Genomic DNA, 24,454 nt, shown 5'->3' on the forward strand with positions numbered 1-24,454 from the left:
TTAGTGTCATATTATATGGCCTTATGTATCTAGGTTTTGTACTATTGTAAATCTCTGCTAAGAGAGCCCAAGGTTTCTACTGATTATATGACAAATGAGGGAAACCATTAAGTCTATGTTCTTTTGAGTCTGGCTTACTTCACTTAATATGATTTTTTCTAAGTCTTTCCATTTCCTAACAAATGGGGCAATGTTGTTCTTTCTGACAGCAGCATAGAATTCCATTGTGTACAAATACCACAACTTGTTGATCCACTCATCAACTGAAGGGCATCTGGGTTGGTTCCATATCTTTGCTATGGTAAATAGTGCAGCAATGAACATCATTGTGTTAGTGGATTTAGTATGTCCTTGTTTCTGGACTTGTATTTTTTATACTAGGAACAGCAGCGGTTGCTGAGAAGGTCTTTTCCATAAAGAGTCAAGTTTGACAAATGAGATTGTAGAGTTGAACAGGTGTGGCCTAAGGGACAAACAAGAAATGCTCTCCTATCTAGGAATCACAAAGGAGACCAGTGGCACAGGAACAGAAGAGGTCAAGAAGAAAGGAAGCAAGGTGGAAATGAAGTGGATGGAGATGGAAGGCCAAGAAAATGTTACCTCTGTGAGGGAGGCATAGCCGTGGGGAGTGGAAGCCGGAGGTTGGGGAGGCAGCCCTGTGACACAGGAGGAAAACGTGTCCTCCTTTGTGTCCCTCAGCATGGGCAGACACGATGGACATGTTGTATTGAAAAGGATTCAAGACAGGACTGCTTTGGCCTTAGTGTGCTAGCAGCCATGGATTCCACATCTGTGTTCACAGATCTCTCCCCGGACGAGTCATCACAGGGGTAAATCTGAATGAAAAGCAACAGCAACCTATTCTCTTTTTCTCCCCAGAAGGTGGACTTTTCCTTCAACCAAATTTCTGAGATGTGTGATCTTTCAGCGTACCATGCGCTCACTAAACTCATTTTGGACAGTATCCTTTGTGTGAATCCAGGGGGAAACTGGGTTAATATCAGCAGAGAATATGTACCAGAATTACACAGTGATAGTACTTGAGAAGTAAACCATTAGGAATATGTAGTTTCTAGTAAATCATCTAAATGATTAGGAATTGATAGCCACAAACTGACATACATATGCCTGTAACCCCAGCCAGTATTGAACACACTGAGGCAGGAAGATCTCTAGTTTGAGACCCATAGTTTGGGCTACATAGCTCCAGACCAGGAGAGGCTACATAGTGAAACCATGTCTCAAAAAAAAATAGTATAGTCATAAGGAAGGAAGAAAGTATCTTATTTATCAAAGAGTAAAACTGTAGTCAAAGCTTGCCAGGAGGAATCTTAGTCCTGAAAACTACAGAACCAGTTTTTCTTCAATAAATGTGAGCCGCTTCTTAATTCTAGAACCAGAGCAGTTGTTTTGATTTAATGAACACATTCCTTCAAATTTACCTAAACTTGCTCCATATTTATATAAATTCAGTCTTTGAAAACCCAAAGTTACCATAAGGAAAATTAGGAGTGATTTTTTTTTTTTTTTACAAAAGAATGTTTACTTTTTGCTTTAAATACAGCAACGTTTTCCTACTTTGTTTAGTTCTTGATGATGGGTGGGGATCAAACTGGGGGCCTTACCTGGTCTAGGCAAGTCTAATCACTGAGCTGTACCTCCAGCCTGTTAAGTATATGCTTTCACTAAAGACAGACACAAATTCTGTATTCAGGAATATATAATTCATGTTTCCAAAAGTCAGTTTCTACTTGTAGGGACAGTAGGATTAACTGAGGATCTGGGAGGTTAATGAGCTTGAGTCTCTTCACCCCAGAGACTGAGATTCCCCAGGTAATAAGGGAGCAGTGCCTCCTCTTTCTCATTAAGTATCCTTCTACCCTCTTAACAATTTGCTGGGTAGACTGGAACATGAATCCGTTGCCCTGCATGTCTCATTCCAGGGATGTGGCCATAGCTCTTTTGTAAGAAGGCTGGGATTCTGGAAGGTACTGTTACTGTAGTGAAACTCTTTATTCAGATATATAAACTGCTAGGAGAAGATAGCTACACTCCCTTTAGGATCTGCACATGAAAATAAGCAGCGAGAAATGAGTTACATGGTGCTCTTAAGACAAGTGAGTTCTCCTGATCATAGCTCAGGAGAGAATCAGAAAATGATCTATACATGGCAACTCCTTTGTACAGCTACTTAAAGACAGTAATAATGAAAAAAGAAAATGATCTACAGGAAGGGTTTGGATGACAGCATGGAAGTAGGAGCATGGGCGGCATGTGTCTGCGAGCCTTTGGGTCACGCCGGACCATCATTGTGTACTGAATTTGAAAGAGACAAACTCCTGGCGACCCTGAAGCCACCAAGCTCAGTAAACCTCTTTCTCCCAGCCTATGGAAAAGGACTTTGGAATCCCCCCCCCCAAATTTCTTGGAAATGTAGATTCCTGGGCTTCAGCCCAGACTGCTTTAACCACAACCCTGCCTAACAACAAGGTACCCAGACAAGCCTCATACACATGAAAGACTTGGGTGCCCTAGTTTAGATGTCTGCTAGAAGGGACGCAGCATCCAGATGCCCCTCCTGTCATTCATGCTCCCCAGAGATGGCCTCATGGAGTTAGATATGGAGAGCTCTGCCCACCATCTCCCCTCCAAAATGTTTTATATGCAGCCTGGGATTACCAAAGAAAACAATTCCCCAGTAGACAGCTTAACATATTTCTATCATGAGAACTTTAATTCCAAGATAAATTTAGCTATCCATGTTGTAACTTTGTAAAAATGTCAGATATCATGAAGAAAAGAATTAGTTTTTTTTAAAAACTTTAAGTTGACATTTGATGTAGCAATTGAGTCTTATCAGTGAGGTATAAAGAGCTGCAATTATTGCATCAGAACTCATTCAAATACAGACTGTAAGTATATAATTACAGTATAACAGCACTGTAACTCATCTGTGTCTGAAAAAAAAAGGGCTAAGACAAGTAGCCAAAACAAATTACCCTTCATGGGGCTATTAATGAAATAAGCTTAGCTAGATCATAGTTTTGAGAAGATAGGTGGCTAGTTTCTAAACAATACTAAACATGCCTCTTTTTCTTTTGTCCTGTTCAAGAATGCCATATTAACCATGATGCAAGTATTGAAGTTTTATATGTTTCACTGGACATCTGAAAGCAAAAAGAATACATAAAAGATTATACACTAATCCCTTTGGAGAAAAGCAAAAGAAGTAATCGCTGGTATTATGACAAGCATTCAAGAATGACAGACAATGTTATGAAAATATGAAAAAATGTACAATCAATCAGACTGAAATATTTAGAGATTAAATGTATAAGATCACATTTCAAGTGAGTTTTATGCTAGTGGATTTGAAAACAGAGGAAACAGACAAATTCCTAGAAAAATATTATATACCAAGATATTGATTTGGAAATAAAAACCCCAAGTTGTCCTGTAATTACAAAAGTAATTTGTTACAAATTAAAATGAAATGAAATTAAAAATGATCTTCCTATAAAATAACTACAAGGCCCAAACTTTCAAGAACAAGCTTTCCAATGATGAGCAGAGACTTTTAAACATTAGAGATAGAAAGCATAATCACAATTCACTCTGATCAAGTTACATTGATATCCACAGTAGATGAGGAAATATAAAAGAAAGGAGAGGATGTAAAAGCCATAAATTGAGTAGTAGCCACAGATTCTGACAATGGTGATAGGTGAATATTAAAAACATTATGCTAAATAGAGGAATATTACCAGATTGGGTTTGTTCAGGAATGTCAGGATAGTTTCATATTAGAAAATCAATAAACATCATTAACTATATTAATGCATTCAGGGAAATAAACTTTATGATCCTTAGATAGCAACATATAAGTATAAATAATTCAATAACATTTAACAGAATCCAGCACCTATTTACGATACAACTTTTAGTGATCTAACAATACTCTTTACTTGGAGTATATTTATAAAAATGCTCAAGACAAACTGTCTGGCTTATGTAAGAATTCTTTTATGATGGGACGAAGGCCATGGCACTTGTACTCATCATGTTTTGGAATTCTTTTCTTCGAATTATAAATCAAGAGAAATTAGAGGTAGAAGATTAGTAAGGAGAAAGTACAAGTGGTGTTTTGTAATTGACATGTTTAGCAACACAGAACATAAAATGACTAAAAATAAATAGTTTGGAGAGTTCAACAGAGTACCTGGATAGGATCTCAATATATAGAAATCAATTGTATTTCTCTGTAGCAGAAACAAGCAATTAGAGAACACAATTTTAAACAGAGGCAACATTTATAAGAGCAACAAACATGAATCATTCTTAAGATGAATGAGACCTGTGGGAAGAACATAACAAAACAATGTTAAAAGAGTAGTGAAAACTTCATTAAAGAGAAACGTATCGGGGCCGGGAGTTTGGCCTAGTGGTTAAAGTGCTTGCCTAGCATGCATGAAGACCCGGGTTCGATTCCTCGGTACCACATACATAGATAAAAGCCAAAAGTGGTGCTGAGGCTCAAGTGGTAGAGCTCTAGCCTTGAGAAAGTCCAAGGACAGTGCTCAGGCCCTGAGCTCAAGCCCAGGACTGGCAAAAAAAAAAAAAAAAAAAAAAAGAGAAACGTATCTGATATCCTCGGTAAGATGTGGAAAATGTTCTAGATAATAATCCAGAAAGGGTGATAAACACATGAAGGGAAGTTAGTCTCATCAGTTAACTATAAGGTACCTATGATTTTAGTTTATCCCATTGGGCTGATAATTCATTGAAAATCATCCCAAATTACAAGGTTGGAGACATAGACCAGGTTAAGTATTTCAAAAAAGAGCATAGTTTATTCCTTACCTATAACCATCAACCAATCCTAATCAGAATGTATTTCAGTATTATAGAATCATAGCATTAAACAATGATTTGGGGCCAGGGGACAGGAGCTCACAACTGTGCTTCTAACTACTCAGGAGGTAGAGATCTAAGGACCAACAGTTAAGGTCAGCCTAGATAGGAAAGTCCATGAGATTCTTACCTCCAACTAACTACAAAAAGCTGAAAGTGGAGTTTTGGTTCAACTAGTAGAGCACTAAGCTTGAGAGATAAAGAAAAAAAATTCAAGGATAATAGCATCCAGGCCCTGAGTTTAAGCTCCAGGACTTAGCATGTGCACACGTGTGCACCGCCCTCCCCCTTCCACAGATTCATAGTTTCACATCTAAGTCAAAGTAGTTTCAAGATCTAACCAATATTTTATGTATTGTATGGAAGAGGAGTCTGAGACCATGGCATGGTCCCTGAAATCATCTGATAAATGACTGACCTGATTCCAACTTCCATTGGTTTTTCCCATGTTGCAATTTATCAAGTAATTACTAGTTCAATCAGGTAGCTATGTAAATGATATACATGCTTTATTTCTTACAGAGATTCACTTCTCTGGCAAAGACTTTTTTCACTAGAGGTGATGTAGGTAGCTCTTTCAGTATTGACTGATTAAAGTGGCTCTTGCCACTAAGAGATGCGTGATGGATCTCCTATTTCCTTGTAACTGTTTTCGATATACCAAAACCATATTTTATGATTGTAGACAAATGAATAAGAGCAAATACAGAACTAGTGAATAATTCATGACAAGCATTTATGAACTATGGACAGTATTGCCAAAATGTGAAAAATATATGTATTTTTCCTCTAGTTGAGCTATGCTAAAATGCCACAGGGTTCTTTCACTCTGTTTCCACAAGGCTCAGAAATTCCACTGCTAAAGATTTATCCACAGACTGGTGAAACTTGAGAGATGCAATGCAATGTGATGATTCTGACTTGCATATGTCTTTCTCTCTCTCTCCTGATAGTCATCTTTTAAAATTATAATATCCCTAAGAACCCAGGGAACTAATTCATTGAAATACTTTTAGTGACTTATCAGGCTATATTTCTTCTGATCAGTTATTCCTAAAACCTAAGAAGGAACATGAAAGAATAATGTCAGGATGAAGGACAAATAACATTTTGTGGAGGCTCTTAAAAATAAGAAAACAGGAGATTGGAGTGATAATGGCATTTCAGGGAAAACACACTCAACTGGAGTTTGTATGGCCTAAGCCTGCATGGTGACCATTATTATTGCTGGAGGTGACACAGGAGGTGACAGCTGGACCCCTCAGATGCCATTGTCTATGGGTATTCAAGTCTCTTCTATGCAGCAGTATAGCATCTCCATATGACCTATGCATATCTGCTCACGTACTTCAGCTCTAGATTACTCATGCATACCTGATGCAGTGGAGATGATGCTGTGCAAATAGCTGTCAGGCTGTATTGCTTAGATAATGATGACAAGAAAAGAATCTGTACAAGTTCAGAAAAAATTCACTTTTTAAATTGAATTTTTTCAGTTCAAGGTTGATTGGTTGACTATGAAGGCACAGTTCATGCAGATAGCAAGGCAGCAGAACTCTTTTACTCAAGAGCCACTCATGTCTGGGAAAATGACCATGAGCTCAGTGGGAAAGTTTTCAGTACCTCATATGGCTCAATAGTGTTAGGAGTCCTGTCTTCTAGTCTACTGACCCTTGCCTGATTCTCAACGATCTATCAACACCTTCCTTCTCTGCCAGGATTCAGAGCATCTTCATCTTGTTTGGAATAGAGCCCAGGACATGGTGCTCCTGAAATAGGGCTTTGATACTCTCACTGAGAGCTGGTGCCTTATATCTGTAATCACACCTACTCAAGACACTGAAAACTGGTTCCAAGCCAGAGCAGGCAGGAATGTCTGTGAGACTCTTGTCTCCAATTAACCATGGAAGAGCTGGAAGTGAAAGTGTAGCTCAAGTGATAGAGTGTCAGCCTTGAGCAGAAAAGCCAAAGGAGAGCCTTGGGCCCTGATTCAAGTCCACCAAACAGTGTCACTGAGAAAGATGGCCAGGTTTCCACGGCGCAATTTTTGTGGTCGAAGATTATTTGCTCCAGATTACTGTCTTTCATGTCAAGATTTTTCTTTCCTCAACCTCCCACGTGCTAGGATTATAGGTATGTGTCACCTTGCCAAGCTTTCCTGCTTATTAAATAATGTCCACATTATTTTGTGGGTCATGGGGCTTGAACTCAGCCTGGGTTCTTCAGCTCAAGGTTACTGCCCTACCCCTTGAGCCAAGCCCCTCTTCCCGTTTTCTAGAGGTTAATTGGAGATGAGTATCCCTGGCTGGCTTTGAACCTTGATCCTCAGATCTCAGCCTCCTGAGTAGCCAGGATTACAGGTGTGAGCCACCACACCAAGCTAGTGTCCACATTTTCATTTCATTCGTTCTCCAGTGAGATAGTTTAATATTATTTGCTGTATTTCACTTTCATCTTTCACTACAATCTGTTTGTACCTAGATCTGGTCTTTGGTTTAGTTCCAGAATAATTAAGCAGCCTCAAGGAAATAGAAGCAGAAATGAGAGTGTTTGTAAACATAAACATCCATTGGTAGGGCTGTTCTGGCAGGGAGCCTTATGGGAGCAGGGTGGAGATGCATGCTGACTTTGGAGTTAAGTCCTACAGGAGAGCAGAGTTCTGTTTCACTCTGGCCATAGATTGAATCTGAAGTCAGTGAAGGAAACCTAAAAATCCTTGGTACATTATATATTATGCAGTTTCTTTTCTCTGGTCTAGTTCTTTTCTTTTCTTTTTTTTTTTTCTTTTTTTTTTCTTTTTTTTTTTTTTTGCCAGTCCTGGGCTTGGGCTCAGGGTCTGAGCACTGTCCCTGGATTTTCTCAAGGCTAGGGCTCTACCACTTGAGCCACAGCACCACTTCTGGCTTTTTTCTACGTATGTGGTACCGAGGAATTGAACCGGGGTCTTCGTGCATGCTAGGCAAGCACTCTACCACTAGGCCAAACTCCCGGCCCTGGTCTAGTTCTTTTCAACACCAGTCTAGAATCTTCCATTTCCTTTCCATTGGCCAAGATTGGCAGAGGCCATGTCTGGTAGGGGACAGTAATCCTTTTACCTGTAGTCTCCCATGTCACTGGAATTCCACCATACCTAGTTTTTTTTTTTTAATTTGTTTTTGAGGTGAGCCTTTGTTTACCTGTGCTGGCCCTGAACTACAGGTATGAGCCACCATGCCTGACCTGAGCCTCGTTTATTATAAAGATAAGAAGTCAATATTCATTGATAACTAAGTGAAAGAAAATGTACTGCTATGGAGGCAGCTTCAGATTCCTTAAATGAGCCACATATATATATGTAAATGCTACCAGGCAACTAAGAATTCACAAAGTTCAATTTCATGTAAAATGTAGTACACTATCTAAACATACACATGTGTGTATGTATATATGCTGTATAGTAAGCAAAATTCTTCTTTATCAAAACTGGTGTCTAACTCTTCTAGTGATCATTTAACACTATTTTTTAATGCTTTCAAATGACATTTTCCTTAAACGTAGCTGTGGTTCACAGACAACGAGATAGAAGAAATCACTGGACTGGAAATGTGTAACAGTCTGACTCACCTTAGTTTGGCCAATAACAAGATCTCAGTAATCAATGGCTTAAACATGTTGCCAATCAAAATACTTTGTCTGGTGAGTCCAACAATACTAACATGTTATTCTTTGTAGAAGTAGTGATGACCACTTAAGACTCTCTTCTCTTCTTCTCTCTCTCTCTCTCTCTCTCTCTCTCTCTCTCTCTCTCTCTCTCTCTCTCTCTCCTCCCTTCTCTTCCCTTCCTTCTCTTTTCCTTCCTTCCTTCCTTCCTTCCTTCCTTCCTTCCTTCCTTCCTTCCTTCCTTCCTTCCTTTCTTTTCGTTAGTCTTAGGACTTGAATTCTGGGCCTGGGCGTTGTCCCTGAGCTCTTCAGCTCAAGGCTACTGTCCTACCTCTTGAGCCACAGTGCCACTTCTGATTTTCTGGTGATTAATTGGAGATAAGGGTCTCATGGACTTTTTCATGCTTATTAATGGTAGGCTATGGGGTGATTTTTCTTGCCCTGAAGTTAGAGCTCCAAGTGCTTTTTCAAGGTCCTTCCATCCCATTGGTGAATTAGATAAGGGCACAGTTCTGGTATTTAAGTACCAAGCCTAGAAAGAGTTAATCATTTGCTTCATGTTTCATGGTATCAAAGCACAGATGAAAGTGAATTTGAGATACTGGACTGCAACGTTTTAAATGAGAAGAGGAAATCACATTTTAGAGTTAGGATCATTGTAACGATGATGGACAGAACTATACACTTTTGTGCACTTTGTCATTGGTTAGAAACCCATCCTTTTCTCTGCACATGTTGTCTTTGTTGACATTCTACTAGGTTTAAGTGAGCAGGGTAAGTGGAAGGAGGTAGGGAGGTGTGCTGAAGGGAATGGAGACTAACACATGGCACTTCCATGCTAAGAGTTTGCTTCATTCACTACCTAAGTGTTCCATGTTGACAGTTGCATCTCAAGAGAAAGAACACACAGCACTTAACATTTTTCACACATAGACAGGTAGATTGTTTCCAGTCTCCATCCCTATCATCTAAGATGAACTGAAAATATCGAATGTACTCTTACTCATTTTCCTTTCCCCAAATTCCAATACAGTTAATAACAAAATGCTACGCATCTGTTTCAATGATTTCTCATGCTCTTATTTCTAAGTAGTATATAATCAGTTGCTAAGCTACTGCTGAAAAGAATTCATTTTGCAATTTTGGAGTCAGAGCAAACTGGTTGCTCCTTTTTGACCCTCAACTTGAATGAGAAATGTAAAGATTGGAAGAGGAGGAATGTGGTTCATCAACACTCTTAATATGTCATGTGCAGTGTGTTCCAAACTTTGAAGCTTCATTTTGTCAGAGTTAGGACTCCTGGATTTTCCCTCACAAATTGGTAGGTTAACAGTGTTTCTCATTTCATGTGTTTAAGAAAAGAGCTTCTCTCTGAAAGCTTTCTGCCTGCTAATTGTTGCAGAACAGGCAGAAAGAACTACTCTGCCGAAATTGGATGTCCAAGCCGAGGCCAGACCCTCCAGCTCCTCAGTCCTGGATAAAGCCCTTACTATTTAGCAATTCTATGGTTCTGACACTTTTTCAGTTCTGATTTCTTTTATGACCTTGATCTACCTAATGAAGCATTTCTATGCCTTATTCAGCTCAGGATCTACCAATTTGAAAGCCATCAGAAACTGAAAAAAACTATAGTCTAATGCATCTGTGGTTCTTCAAAGTACTTTGGGGGAAAAAGTATAATGCATAGAAATTTAATATATGAGCATTTAAAATGGGGTATTGAAATACCATTTCAAAGTATTAAATTGATATGGATATCATGTTTAGTGTAACTTTTTATCTTTCCCTTTACTCAGGGCTTTCTTGCTCATGAGTAATACTCTACAGTTGGGCCATGCCTCCAGCAGACCTTTCTATCCAAGCTGGTTTTGAACCGCAATCCTCCAGCTGTTAGCTTCTTGATTAGCTAGTATTGCAGATGTGAATCACTGGTCCCTGCCATTTTTTTCTTTTCTGTTATATTTTTGTAACTTTTTTTGAATTTTAAAAAGAAGGACATTTGGATTCATTCTGGCAGTTGGAGTTATAAGTAGTTTTTCCTTTTCATTTATTCTTTTTGTGTTAAGTAGATGTATTTACTTGAACATAATTCAGAAAATATACCAGTAATGTGATCAATATAATCAAAGCTGAGAATTTAAAAAGTATTTTATTGTAAGACTATCCTTAAACTTCTTTTTTATAATATTTTTATTATCTAAGTATGTACAAAGGCATTTCAGTTCAACATTTTAGCTTATCAGTACAATGTATCTTTTTATTTATGTAAGTTTCAAAAATCATCTTTAGTTTTACAAAGGGGTTTCAATTCAACATATCAGTTTATGAGTGCAATGTCATTTCCTCCATATAGTTTTTCAAACATAAAAATAATTACTAGATTCTGACTCTAATCCTAGAGACTCAGGAGGCTGAGATCTGAGGATTGCATTTTGAAGCCAGCCCAGGCAGGAAATGTCTGAGACTTTTATTTCTAATTAAACATTGAGGAAAAAAGAAGAAAGAAAGGAAGGAAAGAAAGAGACACAGAGAGAGAAGGAAAGAAAGAATAAAGGAAGGAAGAAAGGAATGAAAAGCTCAGGATCAGTGCCTATGACCTGAGTTCAAGCCTCAGGAAAAACACAATCAATCAATCAATCAGATAATAAAATAAACACTCTAGCACAGCTCTATAGATTATTAATAATCAATTAACATGTTCTAAAGTACTATAGAATTATTCTAGAGAATAAAAATATGGCTCATTATTAAATCAGAATTTTATGAAAACTGGAATGAAATGAGATCATGCTTTTTTTAATATACCAGGAAATGTACAAACATGAAATATGTAGATGAAAGTGAGTACTGTGGTGTACATTTTCAGTCCTTATAATGCGTGTTAAAAGTTTTGAAGGAGGATAGACGACACTTAGCTACCACCTCAACATTGCTCTTTATCATAATTCTCAACTCAGACTAAAAATTTAACTTTTGCTGTGGCATTTTCCTATCCCTCAAGACTGAGGGAGCCCAGGAATGAAGATGTATTGGAGAACAAATAGAAATGAAAATGATTATTTCTACTCTTATGATGATGGGTATGTGGAAATTGAAAAGGAGGAAAGTCTTTGAATATGGGGAGTTTCTGCTTATTATCTAAGAAAGGCATGTGTGTGAGTTATTGAAGAACTTAGTTTGGTTATCTATCTATCATAAACTGCCCCTACTGTCATTAGCTAAAATTTCTGCAACTCAAGCTGAGTTCGGATGAGTGCTTTTTTACAAAGGCTTATTGCATTTAGAAGAGTCTGAGTTGGCGCATTGTCCTGCTAGAATGATTGTGTTTTGTAGTTAGTCACCAGATCTCTTTAAATGTGATCTTTCTCTTACTCTGGTGACATCTGCACAAGTCCTCTGCAGTAAGTTAGCTGGAGTTCTTAACATGGCATCACAGGGTTCCCAAGATCCTCAAACGGAAACTTCCCGGCCTTTCTAAGACTGAAACTTGGAATTGACATACTTCTACTATATTGTTTTTGTTAGGGGAAGTTAGAGGCCAGATTAACCTTAAGAGGAATCAACTGCATAAGAGCATGAATAACTGCAAACATGATTCATCGGTGGCCACATGATAGGATGTGATCATATTTGCAAAGTTTCTAAATATAAAATGTATGTGGGAATTAATGTTCAAGTGGTTTGTTGTAATGTTACTGAAGAATTATATCAAGCACATGATTCTAGAGATAAAATGGAGTTAGGCTACCATTTAGGTTTGGGATATATGATGTTAAAAGTTTATAATACCTAGTTGATATTACCAAGTTTCATCTTGAAAATAAAAAAAAAACACTAAATATTGAAATGTGAAAACCTAGGCTTTCTTTTTGGTGCATGTTTTTACATAAGTGAAGGATGGGTTGGGGATGTAGGGCTTGTAGATCTGGGACTGTATCCACGATGAAGACTTTCCATGGCAACCTTTCCTATGAATGCTTTAAACCAAAAGTCTTTTAACCTTTTTAGAACAATAACCAGATTGAGAAGATCACGGGTTTGGAGAACCTGAAAACCCTGCAGAACCTGGATCTGTCTCACAATCAGATAAGTAGCCTCCAGGGCTTAGAGAACCATGACCTTCTGGAAGTGCTAGACCTGGAGGATAATAAGGTAATGGGCTCGCAAGCTCTGGGTTCAGTGTTTGCATTAGACAGAGCACATACTGAAGTTAGAGCTAATACTCCATTATTGGTTTTCAAAGACTGTGTCATGAAATGCCAATATAGAAATGCTATTCTAACCAGGCGTGGTGGCTCACACCTGTAATCTAGGCTACTCAGGAGGCTGAGATCTAAGGATCACCGATCAAAGCCAGCCTGGGCACTAAGTTCATGAGACTCTTTATCTTCAATTAACCACTAGAAAACTGGAAGTGATGCTGAGACTCAAGGGGTAGGGTGGTAGCCTTGAGCTGAAGAGCTCAGGGACAACGCCCAGGCCCAGAGTTCAAGTCCCATGACTGACCAATAAACACTGATTATTCAACACTGATTATTACTATTTTACCAAATGTCTTACTCAGTATTCTAAACATCTTGCATATCTCATGTAATCCTTGTTGTGACATTATTATTGATGGTTTAAAAATTTACAAAAGGGCTTCAGTGCAACTATCTATTTATGTATATAATGCATCTTGATCAGTGCTACCCCTCCTATCATTCTATTATTCATATTTAAAAATGAAAACAAGGAGGCACAGAGAAGTTAAGTAACTTTCTGAAGCTAAATAACTTTGTTACTTAGCAAAACCCAGAGTCAAGATTGAAATACAGGAAAATAAAGTGCCAGTGGCCCAGCCTTCAGAAATGGTTGTGGGGTAATGCTAGAGGTTAGTGCTTTCTTATAGAAATAGAAGACAAGGCATAAATGAGAACCATAGGCATAAGTAAAATTATCTAGTAGCTACAATAAATGGTAAAAGGAAACAGGTGAAATTACCATTGGTCATATATTTTACTTAATATATCCAAAATATATGTTTAGCACAAACTCTAGAAATTATTGAGATATTCTACCTTATATATTTCAGATCGAGTTTTTGACATGGAATATGCATTTTACACTTAGAGAACATCTCTTTCAGTTCATCTTAGCTCTGCTTCAAGTACTATGTAGGCCTATGTGGCTACTAACTGCCATTTTGGTGAGTGCAGTCCTAGAAACGTCCTAGAAAATGATTCTCTACCATGTCAAAAGGTTTTTCAAATAACATTTGAAAAAAATGAAGAAAAGATATCCTTCAGTGAAGATAGGAATATGTAGTTTTCAGATGTTTAAGAGACCCTACTGTCTAAAAAAATAATGGGCTACATGTCCCAAAGATGGCTCCTTTGGGAACTGTTGGGTACATGACAATAACATAAACCCCTGCTTCCCCCTGGGCACGTCGGGGAGCAACCAGCAGTCTTGGAAATACCCTTTGAGCCATCTCAAGTCCCTCAGGGATTTCTCTAGGACGACTGAGAATTCTGTGTATCAGAGATGGAAAATTTGTCATGCAAAAGAAACAGTATTGCTTCTGCTTCTTATATGACTTTTTTATATGACTACGTCTTATATGACTTCTAATTCTTTTATGACCAATTTATGTTACTGGTAGTACATTCATTAATATTGTTGCCTATATTTTGCAGTTGAAGTATCGTAGTAACCTGAATGCCTATCATTGGCAAATGTTTACTGCAGCTGGTACTTTGGTGGGAGGTCTCAATTGCCTTCTACTACCCCGAGGCCCTGCTAAATTCTAAATCAGGTGTAGCACTTAAAAATTAGCCCAAACTGTTTGCTGCTATAACCTGTACCCTTTCTTTTAGCAGTGGGATATTGATCCGGGGGTAACTGAGAGATGCAGGGTCTTGGTGCTTGGCCCCAAACTGTCTCCAAGATCCTTATTGGATCCTGGCTTACACTTTGTTTATGATCATGAACAAAAGATATTTTGAGGTAACTGAACACAATCCAGATCTAAAGGCCACTGGGGAAGATGCTGGAGTGTGCTCCAGGTTCCTTGTATGCACATATGGACATCTTAAAATAAAAACCCCTGTATAACTAATTGGTGCCAATAAAAGAAGTATGGGGGGAAATAAAATCATCTTGATCTCTCCAAAGACTCACATTTGTTAAACCTGAAAATAGAGGGGTTGAAATAGATGACTGAGGTCCCTGTGGCCACCTGGGTCTGACATCATTGAGCCAGAGGCACTCAGGGCTGTGTGTAGGAGATGCTAAGGAGGATCAAATGGATTCCTGCCTGGACAAAGTACCACTGTCGTGGGATGAAGACAGAATGGAAGCCTCTTAGGAGGCTGTGGCCTCTTTCCATCCAGAAGGGCTGGCCACGATTGGGTAGGTGCTATGTGGTTTCATCATGCTGTAATCTTGGATAATAAGCATTAAAGACAAAGTAGGCAAGATGAAGGGATAAAGACTGCAGTTGGTGGACTGAGCTAGGTCAGCTCTCTAGAATGGAAAGGCAACATAGGTTCTTTTGGAATGTGGTTTGAATTATGGAACCCAAAGACAGAAATGTCCAAGTACTACCCTAGAACCTGTGAATATACTCTAGTTTGGAAAAGTAGATTTTATAGATAAATGAAGGATCTCAAGATGAGATCACCTTGGAATTAAGGTGGCTGTAAATTCAATGTTCCTTTAAGAGATAGAATGGGACAAAAAAAAAAAAACCAACAAAGGACAATCCATGTGGAGATGTCTTCATTCGCTCAGACATTGGGCTATGTTACTAGAAGGCAAGGGATGCCCAGAGCTTCCAGAAGCTGAAAGGGACAAAGAGGGATTCACCTTTGGAGTCTTCAGAGAGAATGTGTCATGACTCCTTGATCTCAGATTTACGGTTTGTAGAACTGTAAAAATAAGTTTCTAGTGTTTGGAGTTTGACATGAAAGCACTCAGAATCTCATATGCTAGGTAAAACAGTGTGTCTAGGGAATGGAGAATGGACTTTTATCATTTCTGCTTTCTTTATGTTTTATTTAGGAAAGCCTCTCTGTAGCTTAAGAGTAAATACTTTCTGTGTATTCTTATTTTAACTTTGGAGTTGTTTCTTATTCAGTGTTTATCCAACTAGGATTTTTTTTTTGTGGGTCATGGGGTTTGAACTTGGCCTGGGCTTTGTCCCTGAGCTCTTCAGCTCAAGGGTACCACCCTGCCCTGGAGCCAAGCCTCACTTCCCACTTTCTAGAGGTTAATTGGAGATGAGAGTCTCAGATCCTTTTGTGCCTGGGCTGGCTTTGAACCTTCATCCTCAGATCCCAACTAGGATTTAATTTTTCCTAACATTAAAAAAATCTGGCTTAATAGCTGTAAGACATTTTGTTAACTGAATGGGAGAATTTATTGAGTAATTTATTTATTGGAATTGGTTAAATTTACAACTTCCTGTTAAAAATAATGTTGCAGTGTACATTCTTACCCCCAAATGTTCACATGCATTTTAACTATCTTATTAGGGTAGGTGATTGGACATACTATTACTTGATGTGAGCACTTTAAATACTATTGATACATTTCTTTCTCTCTTTTCTTTTTTTGTGTGTGGGTCATGGGGCTTGAACTCTGGGCCTTGGCACTGTCCCTGAGCTCTTCCACTCAAGGCTATAGCCCTACCCTTGGAGCCATAGTCCCACGTCCCATTTTCTAATGATTAAATGGATATAAGAGTGTCAGAGCCTGAGCTGGCTTTGAATTGCGATCCTCAGATTTCAGCCTCTTGAGTAACTAGGGTTACAGGTGTGAACCACCACTCCTGGCTTCTGTTGATACATTTGTCGAAGGTTCATACTAATTAATGTTCCCACTGTAGTTCATTTTATAAAATTATCTGTTCATGCCCTCAACTGTCATTTACTTTATCATGGTTCTTTTGCTTTTCATTGTGTTTAAAATAATTTTAATATACATAATTAAATAACTCATAAAAAGTATATTTGGCTGGGTGCAAGTGATTCACACCTGTAGTCCTAGCTACTCAGGAGGTTGAGATCTGAGGATCATGGTTCAAAGCCTGCCAGGGAACAAAAGTCTGTGAGACTCTTAGCCCAAATTAACTGCCAGAAAACTGGAAGTATTGCTGTGGCTCAAATGATAAAATGCTAGCCTTGAGCTGAAGAGCAAAGGAATAGTTCTGGCCCAGAGTTCAAGTCCCAGGATGGACAACAACAACAAAAAAGGTATGTTGGTGCATAACTCTATTATTATTATTATTATTATTTGGTGATGGTACTGGAGTTTGAACTCAGGACCTCATGCATTCCCCACTCATCACTGGAGTTCCACTGCTTGACTCATGCCTCCACTTCCAACTTTTGCTGGTTAATTGGACATAAGAGTCTCTTGGATTTGTCTGCCAGGGCTAGCTCTGAACCTTGACCCTCAGATCTCAGATTTCAGATCTCTTGAGTAGGTGAGATTGTGGCATGAGCCACTAGTTTCCTGCTAATTTTAAAATTTTTATGATGGCATTTCCATTCTGAATCTGACAAATGTTTACCTAAACTTGTGGTTTTTTTAAAAAAATTATCTACTCTTAACCAATAATTTGTTTTATGCAATAGTTGGAATAATGATTTAAATTTACTTTGCCCTAGTATCTAATACAGCCACTATTTATTGAGTACTCATATCTCTAGCATTCTGTTAAATAATTCCCATTTATTGACTCACTTAAGCCAATAGTCCTATTGAATATTATTCATGCCAGTTTGTGGCTTATCTTTTAAAATACAATGTTTTATTGGACCATCTGTTGATTTTTATTCCAGTAATATATTTATCATTGTCATAGTTATATTATCGTCTAGTTGATAGAGCCTCACAGTTTGAAAATGTGGACAGATTTGAATATAAATCACAGTGGAAAGCTGTTTCAATAATTGTACCTAAGAGTTCCCAAAGAAATGTGTAGATTTATGTACATGTACATGTTTTTATATTCATATTATACTGTTTTTAAAGAAAAGGCCTGAATGGGTCCCATTATATAAGAGTAATGATGTTTGGAGAGCGGGGTCAGGAAGGAAATGGCAAAAAAGAAGCTAGCAAACTTTTGGAGCTGGAGGGCGGTGGCCAGCCTTATTAGCTAGGAGCTGCTGGCAGGCCCTCCTTGACAGCGGACGGCTGACCTTCCTATAGGAATGGAATCTTTGGGGCACTATTCACCTTTGTGCATTTGGGGAGCCAGTGTTCCTGTGCCGTTCATCTGCACAAGTCTGTCTGTTGCACACATGACCTGGAGTGTCTGGCCTTGCGAACAGAAGGCGGCTGAGGAGTGAGGATGTGCAGGAGAGGGGAATCCATGAAGGACTGCCAGTATCTGTTACACTTTGCTAATTCAAAAGAGAGCGCTAACCTCTTGCCAACCTCATCCTACCTCTGGGAGGTAGAGGAGGAAAGCCAGCTTTGTGATTGGCTCTCAGAAACCCTTGGATCTTGGATGTCTTAATTATATGACCACTTACATAATTGTGTATAGGGCATGATCATTTTAGTCATGATATTTTTAACATACAAGATATTTGCATGTCAATCACCACAGTCACCACTATCTTCCAAAACAAATGCATGGTGTTATTACTTAGATGGGACCATATTTGGTCTGATTTACTCAAATAATGATCTTTTAAGTTAGAAACATTTTTACTTTTCTTAATAATGTGTGAATGGATATTCTTTTTTAAATTTTTTTCCTGGGGCTTGAACTCATGGTCTGGGCACAGTCTCTGAACTTATCAGGCTTAAGGCTAATGCTCTACAATTTGAGCCACAACATCACGTCCAGCTTTTTCTGAGTAGTCTATTGTACATAAGAGTCTCTTAGACTTTCCTGCTTGGGCTGGCTCTGAACCACAATCTTCAGCTCTCAGCCTCCTGAGTAGCCAACGTTACAGGCCTGAGCCATCAGAAGCCAGCTAGAGATTGAATATTCCTCCTCCTCCTCCTCCTCCTCCTCTTCCTCCTCCTCCTCCTCCTGTATCTTCCTCTTCCTCTTCCTCTTCCTCTTCCTCTTCCTCTTCCTCTTCCTCTTCCTCTTCCTCTTCCTCTTCCTCTTCTTCTTCTTCTTCTTCTTCTTCTTCTTCTTCTTCTTCTTCTTCTTCTTCTTCTTCTTCTTCTTTGACATGTGACTTTAACTCTGGGCCTGGCTGCTGTCCTTGAGCTCTTCAGCTCAAGGCTACCACCTGACCCCTTGAGCCACAGTGCCACTTCTGGTTTTGTGGTAGTTAATTGGCGATAAGAGTCTCATAGATTTAAGTGCCTGGGCTGGCTTTGAACCATGATCTTCAAATGTCAGGCTCCCAAGTAGCTAGGGTTACAGGCATGAGCTCCAGTGCCTGGCAGAGATTGAATGTTCTTAAATGTTAGTTTTGCCTGTCTGATGATCTGTTTAGAGTACTCTTTTTGAAGTGGGATAATTAGGTCCCAGTTTATGCACATATAATACATGCCCTTTAGAAAGGATGTATCAATTTCCACTCTTGACAGTAATGTCTGCAGGTGCATGTGGTCAGACATTGTTGGTAAAATGCAGTGAATGGAGATATACATTTGCCCTGGCTCCTGGATAGGTGCTAAATGGAGATCAATCCATTTATTTAAAGTTTTCATGGAAAAATAGGAAACAAGTTTATTTTCCCTCATTCCTGAATAACACACCTTAAAACAATTGATCTCTTTTCCTAGTAGATGATCCAGTGATAGTCGAATTGACCATTCAATCATCTTATGGGAAAAGATGTATATAATACCATGGTACTTTAGGCAGGCTAGTGTGTGCCTGTTGTGTGTTGCAACTTTGGAGTTCACCTTTCATATCACATCTTTGAAAATGGAATCCTTGTACATGGAGCTGCCATTCATCCCCTTACTTAACTTTGGGACTAATTTGCAGTTTCGCTGTAATTTGTGGCTGGGGATTTCAGGACTCTGGCAATCCAACTGTTGGAATGTACTTATTTACAAGACTTGCAGAAATGATATAGGGGAGGTTGGGGGAGGGAAAGTGGTAGAAAAACATAGAAATGGGTATCAGTGTTTGAGAAGTGATGTACCCACTACCTGACAAGTGTAAATGTAACCCTTCTATATATCACCCCAACAATACAATGAAAAAGAGAAATGATATGAGGGAAAAGTAGAAATGAAAAAGTGATCTTTTTAAAATCTCTCTCTCCTTCCCCCCCACCTCTCCTCTCTCTCCCTTGTTTCCTCCCTCCTTCCCTCCTCTCTCTCTCCTTCCCTCCCCTTCCCCTTCCCCCTCCCCCTCCCCCTCTCCCTGGCCCGCCCTCCCTCCCTCCCTCCCTCCCTCCCTCCCTCCCTCCCTCCCTCCCTCCCTCCCTCCCTCCCTCCCTCCCTCTCTCTCTCTCTCTCTCTCTCTCTCTCTCTCTCTCTCTCTCTCTCTCTCTCTCTCTCTCTCTCTCTCTCTCTCTCTCTCTCTCTCTCGGTCTGAGACCTGGAATCAAACTCGGTAGCTAAAGGTTTTGCTCATTGGCTGGTGCTCTACCAACTAAGCCATGCCTCCAACCCTGAAAAAATTCTCTTTTTAAAATTATTGCAAAAGTGCAGTAGCTACACTTAAAATAAACTGTATTTTTGTTAGCTGTAGAAAATTTAATTAAAACTAATTTTCTTTAGTTTGGTGGGGAGTGTAGCCCTACTGCAATCTAAGCACTACTCCTAGTTAAAGTAAGACAGGCTCTCTTATTTTAAAAATTACAACACAGTGCCTTTATACAGCAAGGTTTATACCAAATAATTATATAGTTCAGCAAAAAAAAATCAAATCAAACAGTAGGCGCCCATCAAACGATATACAATTTTTGATTTTTACCTTTCCTTAACAGTTCTCTCTTAGTGAGGTAGTTAGGAGGGTTGGGGGTAATGATGAAAGGCGTTTCATTGTATTCATATATCACATTGTTGAATGGCAACTCCTTTGTACAGCTACTTAAAGATAAAAATAAAACTATTACAGATAATTATTTTGGAAAAAAACTTTTGTGGAAAAAGTGATAAAGCTCTACGCAGTAAGATAGCTTATGGACAGTCAGTCAAACATGAGCAGGGGACCTGGCAGCCAGACTGGACAGGAAAGTTGAGGAGCCTAGAGGGCTAGGGTAGGTGTGGCTTTACTGTTTCTCGATTTTTTTTTTTTTTTTTGCCAGACCTGAGTTTGAGCTCAGGGCCTGAGCACTGTCCTTGGATTTTCTCAAGGGCTAGAGCTCTACCACTTGAGCCTCAACACCACTTCTGGCTTTTTTCTATGTATGTGGTACCGAGGAATTGAACCCGGGTCCTCGTGCATGCTAGGCAAGCACTCTACCACTAGGCCAAACTCCCAGCCCCTGTTTCTCAATTTTATGTGGTCTTTTATTTCTACTCAAGCATGGATGACAGGAGAAAGCTGACTATACTTAGCCTACAAGGAGAAAAGGAAACATGACTGTGTGTGTTCACATTTATTGAATGGACATATAGTGACTCATGTGTCCTGCATAGCAAACATTGTGGATGTCTCAGTAAAGAGCCAGATAGGCAACAGAGCAGATTTTAAATAAGTTGAATTTAAGGGCTCTAGCGATACTGGCTCCTATTATATATTGTATTTCCTTTGTCTTTGTATTTTGCCTTTGGATAATTTTTATTTCTTATTTTTTGATTAAACAGGTTGCTCAACTGAGTGAAATAGAATACATTGAAAACCTTCCTATCCTACGAATTCTCAATCTTCTTAGAAACCCAATTCAGGTGAGAGGTTGTTTACATCACGGGAGGGGTCCATCTTTATTCTCTATCTCTCTAAATGATTAGAAGGAATAAGTAAAGCAGTAACTTAAACAAGTTGTTGGGTTTTTAAAAAATAAGATCTTTCATGATTAATAAGCTTTTGCTCTACTGTCAGTGAAGATAAAGCCTGAAATTGAATGTCGTTTACCTACTCCGCAAGGTCATTCAGTTTGTATTCTGGGCGGCATGGAAAATGACAGGAGAGAATTCAGGAGATTACAGAGGAACATTCCTTCACTTTAAACTCCAGAAGTGGAAATAAAATATTGCTCCTATTTTAGAACAGGGGAGAATGCTTAAGATTAGATCCTTAATTTGTCTAGATATAGCCATGAAATTAGGAGGGTTGTAAAATATAATTACTGAACAAAATAATGTATTTCCTAGGGGTTTTTAATCTCTGGGATTTAAAGAACCAGGGAGAGTTTTTCAGGTTCCTCCCCCCCCCCCGCATCATTGATAGACTTATTGTCCTGCCTCCTTCCCCTCCCTCTGTCCATTTGTCCCTTCTGTTTCTTTCAAGTATGTAGGTATCTCTGGGTACCATTCATTTTGTGTGTATCTTAATGAATACAAATAGGTCAAGGCAAGTGAATAAGAAAACAAGAAAAAGTTTTAAAGAGAAGAACAGATGTGGGAAAAGTGACAGATAATTCAAAATCACCAGTGGGAAAGTAGGCTTCAAGTGGCCATTACATCCTAGTTTCCCTGAAAAGTGTTCACACGTGTGTATAAACTATGACTGAACCTCTCCAGCGTGCTGATTCCCTTACATACAAGCCCTCTTGTAGCAGTTCTGTGTGAAAGGACATGGGAGAAACTTGAAATATTTAAATTGGCTTAAGTATACAAGGTAAGTGGTATAAGATTTAATCAGTAGTATAAGAGTATAAGAGTTATGGAGTTCAGTGAGGTAATTTAGTACATGGGTACAAATCAGGATATTTAGCATTTCTGTCTCCCTGTATATTGGGAACCTAAGTAAAAGACACCTCTGTATGTTCATTTCATGTACATATTCATCTATGAAAGGTGTCAGCCACTAATATTTTGCCCTTCAGAAAGATGCAGTTTCTTTTATGAAAAACTCAATTACAGAGAAAATCCTCATGCAGCAGATGGCAGAGAGTAATAATACATTTGTTTCCTAAGTGAATGTTATTTTATTACTGTACGGCAAATTCCTAATGAATAACATAAATCAACACAAAGGAACGCAGATAATAAGAATGTAATAAGAACTGGTGAAAAAAATTGTTTCCAGTAATGAAACTCTTTAGAGTTAGGAGATAAGGTCTGAAGAATCTTTGATGAGACACCTGATCCTTGGAGGCTTGTTTTTTCTCCTTAGAAATTCAGATAATCCACCAATTCTGCTTATCTCACAATGAGATTAATAAGATCCTGGCATTGGAAGAGCTTTAGAAATTGTAAGGCATTGCTTGCCCCCGAGTTGCTAATACAAAGGGGCAGGTAGGTGTGGGCATGTGTGAGTGACAGTGGTTTCCTGGGCCCACAAGAGTCAAATGTGGGCCCTTGCTGATTTGAGGAAATGATGGAAGTTAAGTATTCCTCTTACTCTTTTAAATAGGATAAAACAGACTACTGGTTGTTCGTAATATTTATGCTACTGCAATTAACAGAATTAGATCAGAAGAAGATTGAAGTGGAAGAGAAGGTAGGTAATCATATCATGCCATGTGTTTATGCGTTAATATAGTTAGGGATCATCTGCCTTTTACAGAAGCCATACAATCAAATCATCCAGATGCATGCCAATAGGTGAAAGAATTCTTTATTTCAGGGCTGTTTCCTCATCCTGGATCTGTTAGATGACTCCTCTGTGAAGCTGAGCACCAACAACAGTAGTGACAGGTGTGACACTGGGACAGGGAAGTGTCCAGTGAGAGGCACAGGCACACCTCGATTAGTTATGCTATGCTGCTGGGGTAGCCCCACATTCTGGACTGTCCTATGTAGAGAGGATATGATTTCTCTCTGTGTTACTTTAAGAATTAACAGTAAGAGAAAATTAATGCCATCTTGTATCATGGAAATATACTCGAAGAGGTTTCCACTCCAGGGTTCAAATTCCTTTTGTTCTGCTCTTCAAAATAATAATTCATCTGGTCCCAAAGAATCCAGGCTTTGTTAGTACCTGCCCCTGTCTCTACCGTAGCCATGGTAGAATTCTCCACTAACGAGAGATTTGCCATGGGCAGGAAACCAGGTGTAAATAGGTAGAGAGGTTTATATTCTCTCACAAATGCCTTTCTGCAGCCCAGGCTAATAATAGTCATAGGAATGCCCCTATTATTATTCTCACATTTGAAGGTACTTGGTGGATTTTTCTTTGCCTTTAATGTTTTGTAAGTAAAATTTAAAACCATGTGTGCAGTAATGGTGTGGCTGGGAGGGGAATGTATTTAGAAGGCTGGCCAAGAGAGAAAAGTATACAGTTTAGTGGAGGAATTTGGACTAGAAGAGGAAGAAGTTTTGGTAGAATGTGAGAATAGCTATGAGAGCATGAAAAAAAATTGCCCAGTATCATCTACCTAGAATCCATGTAGAACTGTGATTTTTATTCCTTCTTATCATGCCAAAAGTTGGAATGTTTATTATTTTAAAAGTAATAAATAGAATTTAGAATAATAGAATTTCTTTCACATAACCTAAGGAGTATATGGAAGTACATCAAAGGACTTCAGTCAATTTTTGTTTTGTTTTGTTTTTGTGCCAGTCCTAGGGCTTCAACTCAAGGCCTGAGTGCTGTCCTTAAGCATTATTGCTCAAGGCTAGTGGTCTACCACTTTACTGTAGCTCCATTTCTGGCTTTTTTTTTTTTTTTGGTGGTGGTTAATTGGAGCTAAGATTGAAATCATGATTTTCAGATCCTCTTGAGTAGCTAGGATTACAGGTGTGAGTCACCAGTGCCCAGTATCCACTTGATATTTTAAAATATCAAGTGGATATTGAGGCTTTGAAGAGAGTTGATACAAAGACCAACTACAAAGGTTCGTGGGCACATGTTCGATTATTTTGTATACCCAGTTGCATG

General features: G+C 38.8%; 1 protein-coding gene across 1 annotated transcript in view; it reads left to right on the top strand.

Moving 5' to 3' along the window:
* Positions 1 to 24,454, top strand: part of LOC150063599 (leucine-rich repeat and guanylate kinase domain-containing protein-like) — an 88,405-nt gene that overhangs the window by 14,702 nt on the left and 49,249 nt on the right. The window contains exons 5-9 of the mRNA XM_090333324.1: positions 880 to 961; positions 8,462 to 8,586; positions 12,559 to 12,702; positions 21,277 to 21,357; positions 22,988 to 23,074. Coding sequence (XP_090189450.1) covers positions 880 to 961; positions 8,462 to 8,586; positions 12,559 to 12,702; positions 21,277 to 21,357; positions 22,988 to 23,074 — 519 coding nt within the window. The remainder of the gene's footprint in view (positions 1 to 879; positions 962 to 8,461; positions 8,587 to 12,558; positions 12,703 to 21,276; positions 21,358 to 22,987; positions 23,075 to 24,454) is intronic.

This window comes from Megascapheus bottae, chromosome 5, assembly GCF_031878675.1.
Source record: "Megascapheus bottae isolate mThoBot1 chromosome 5, mThoBot2.hap1, whole genome shotgun sequence".
NCBI classification, from domain to species: domain Eukaryota; kingdom Metazoa; phylum Chordata; class Mammalia; order Rodentia; family Geomyidae; genus Megascapheus; species Megascapheus bottae.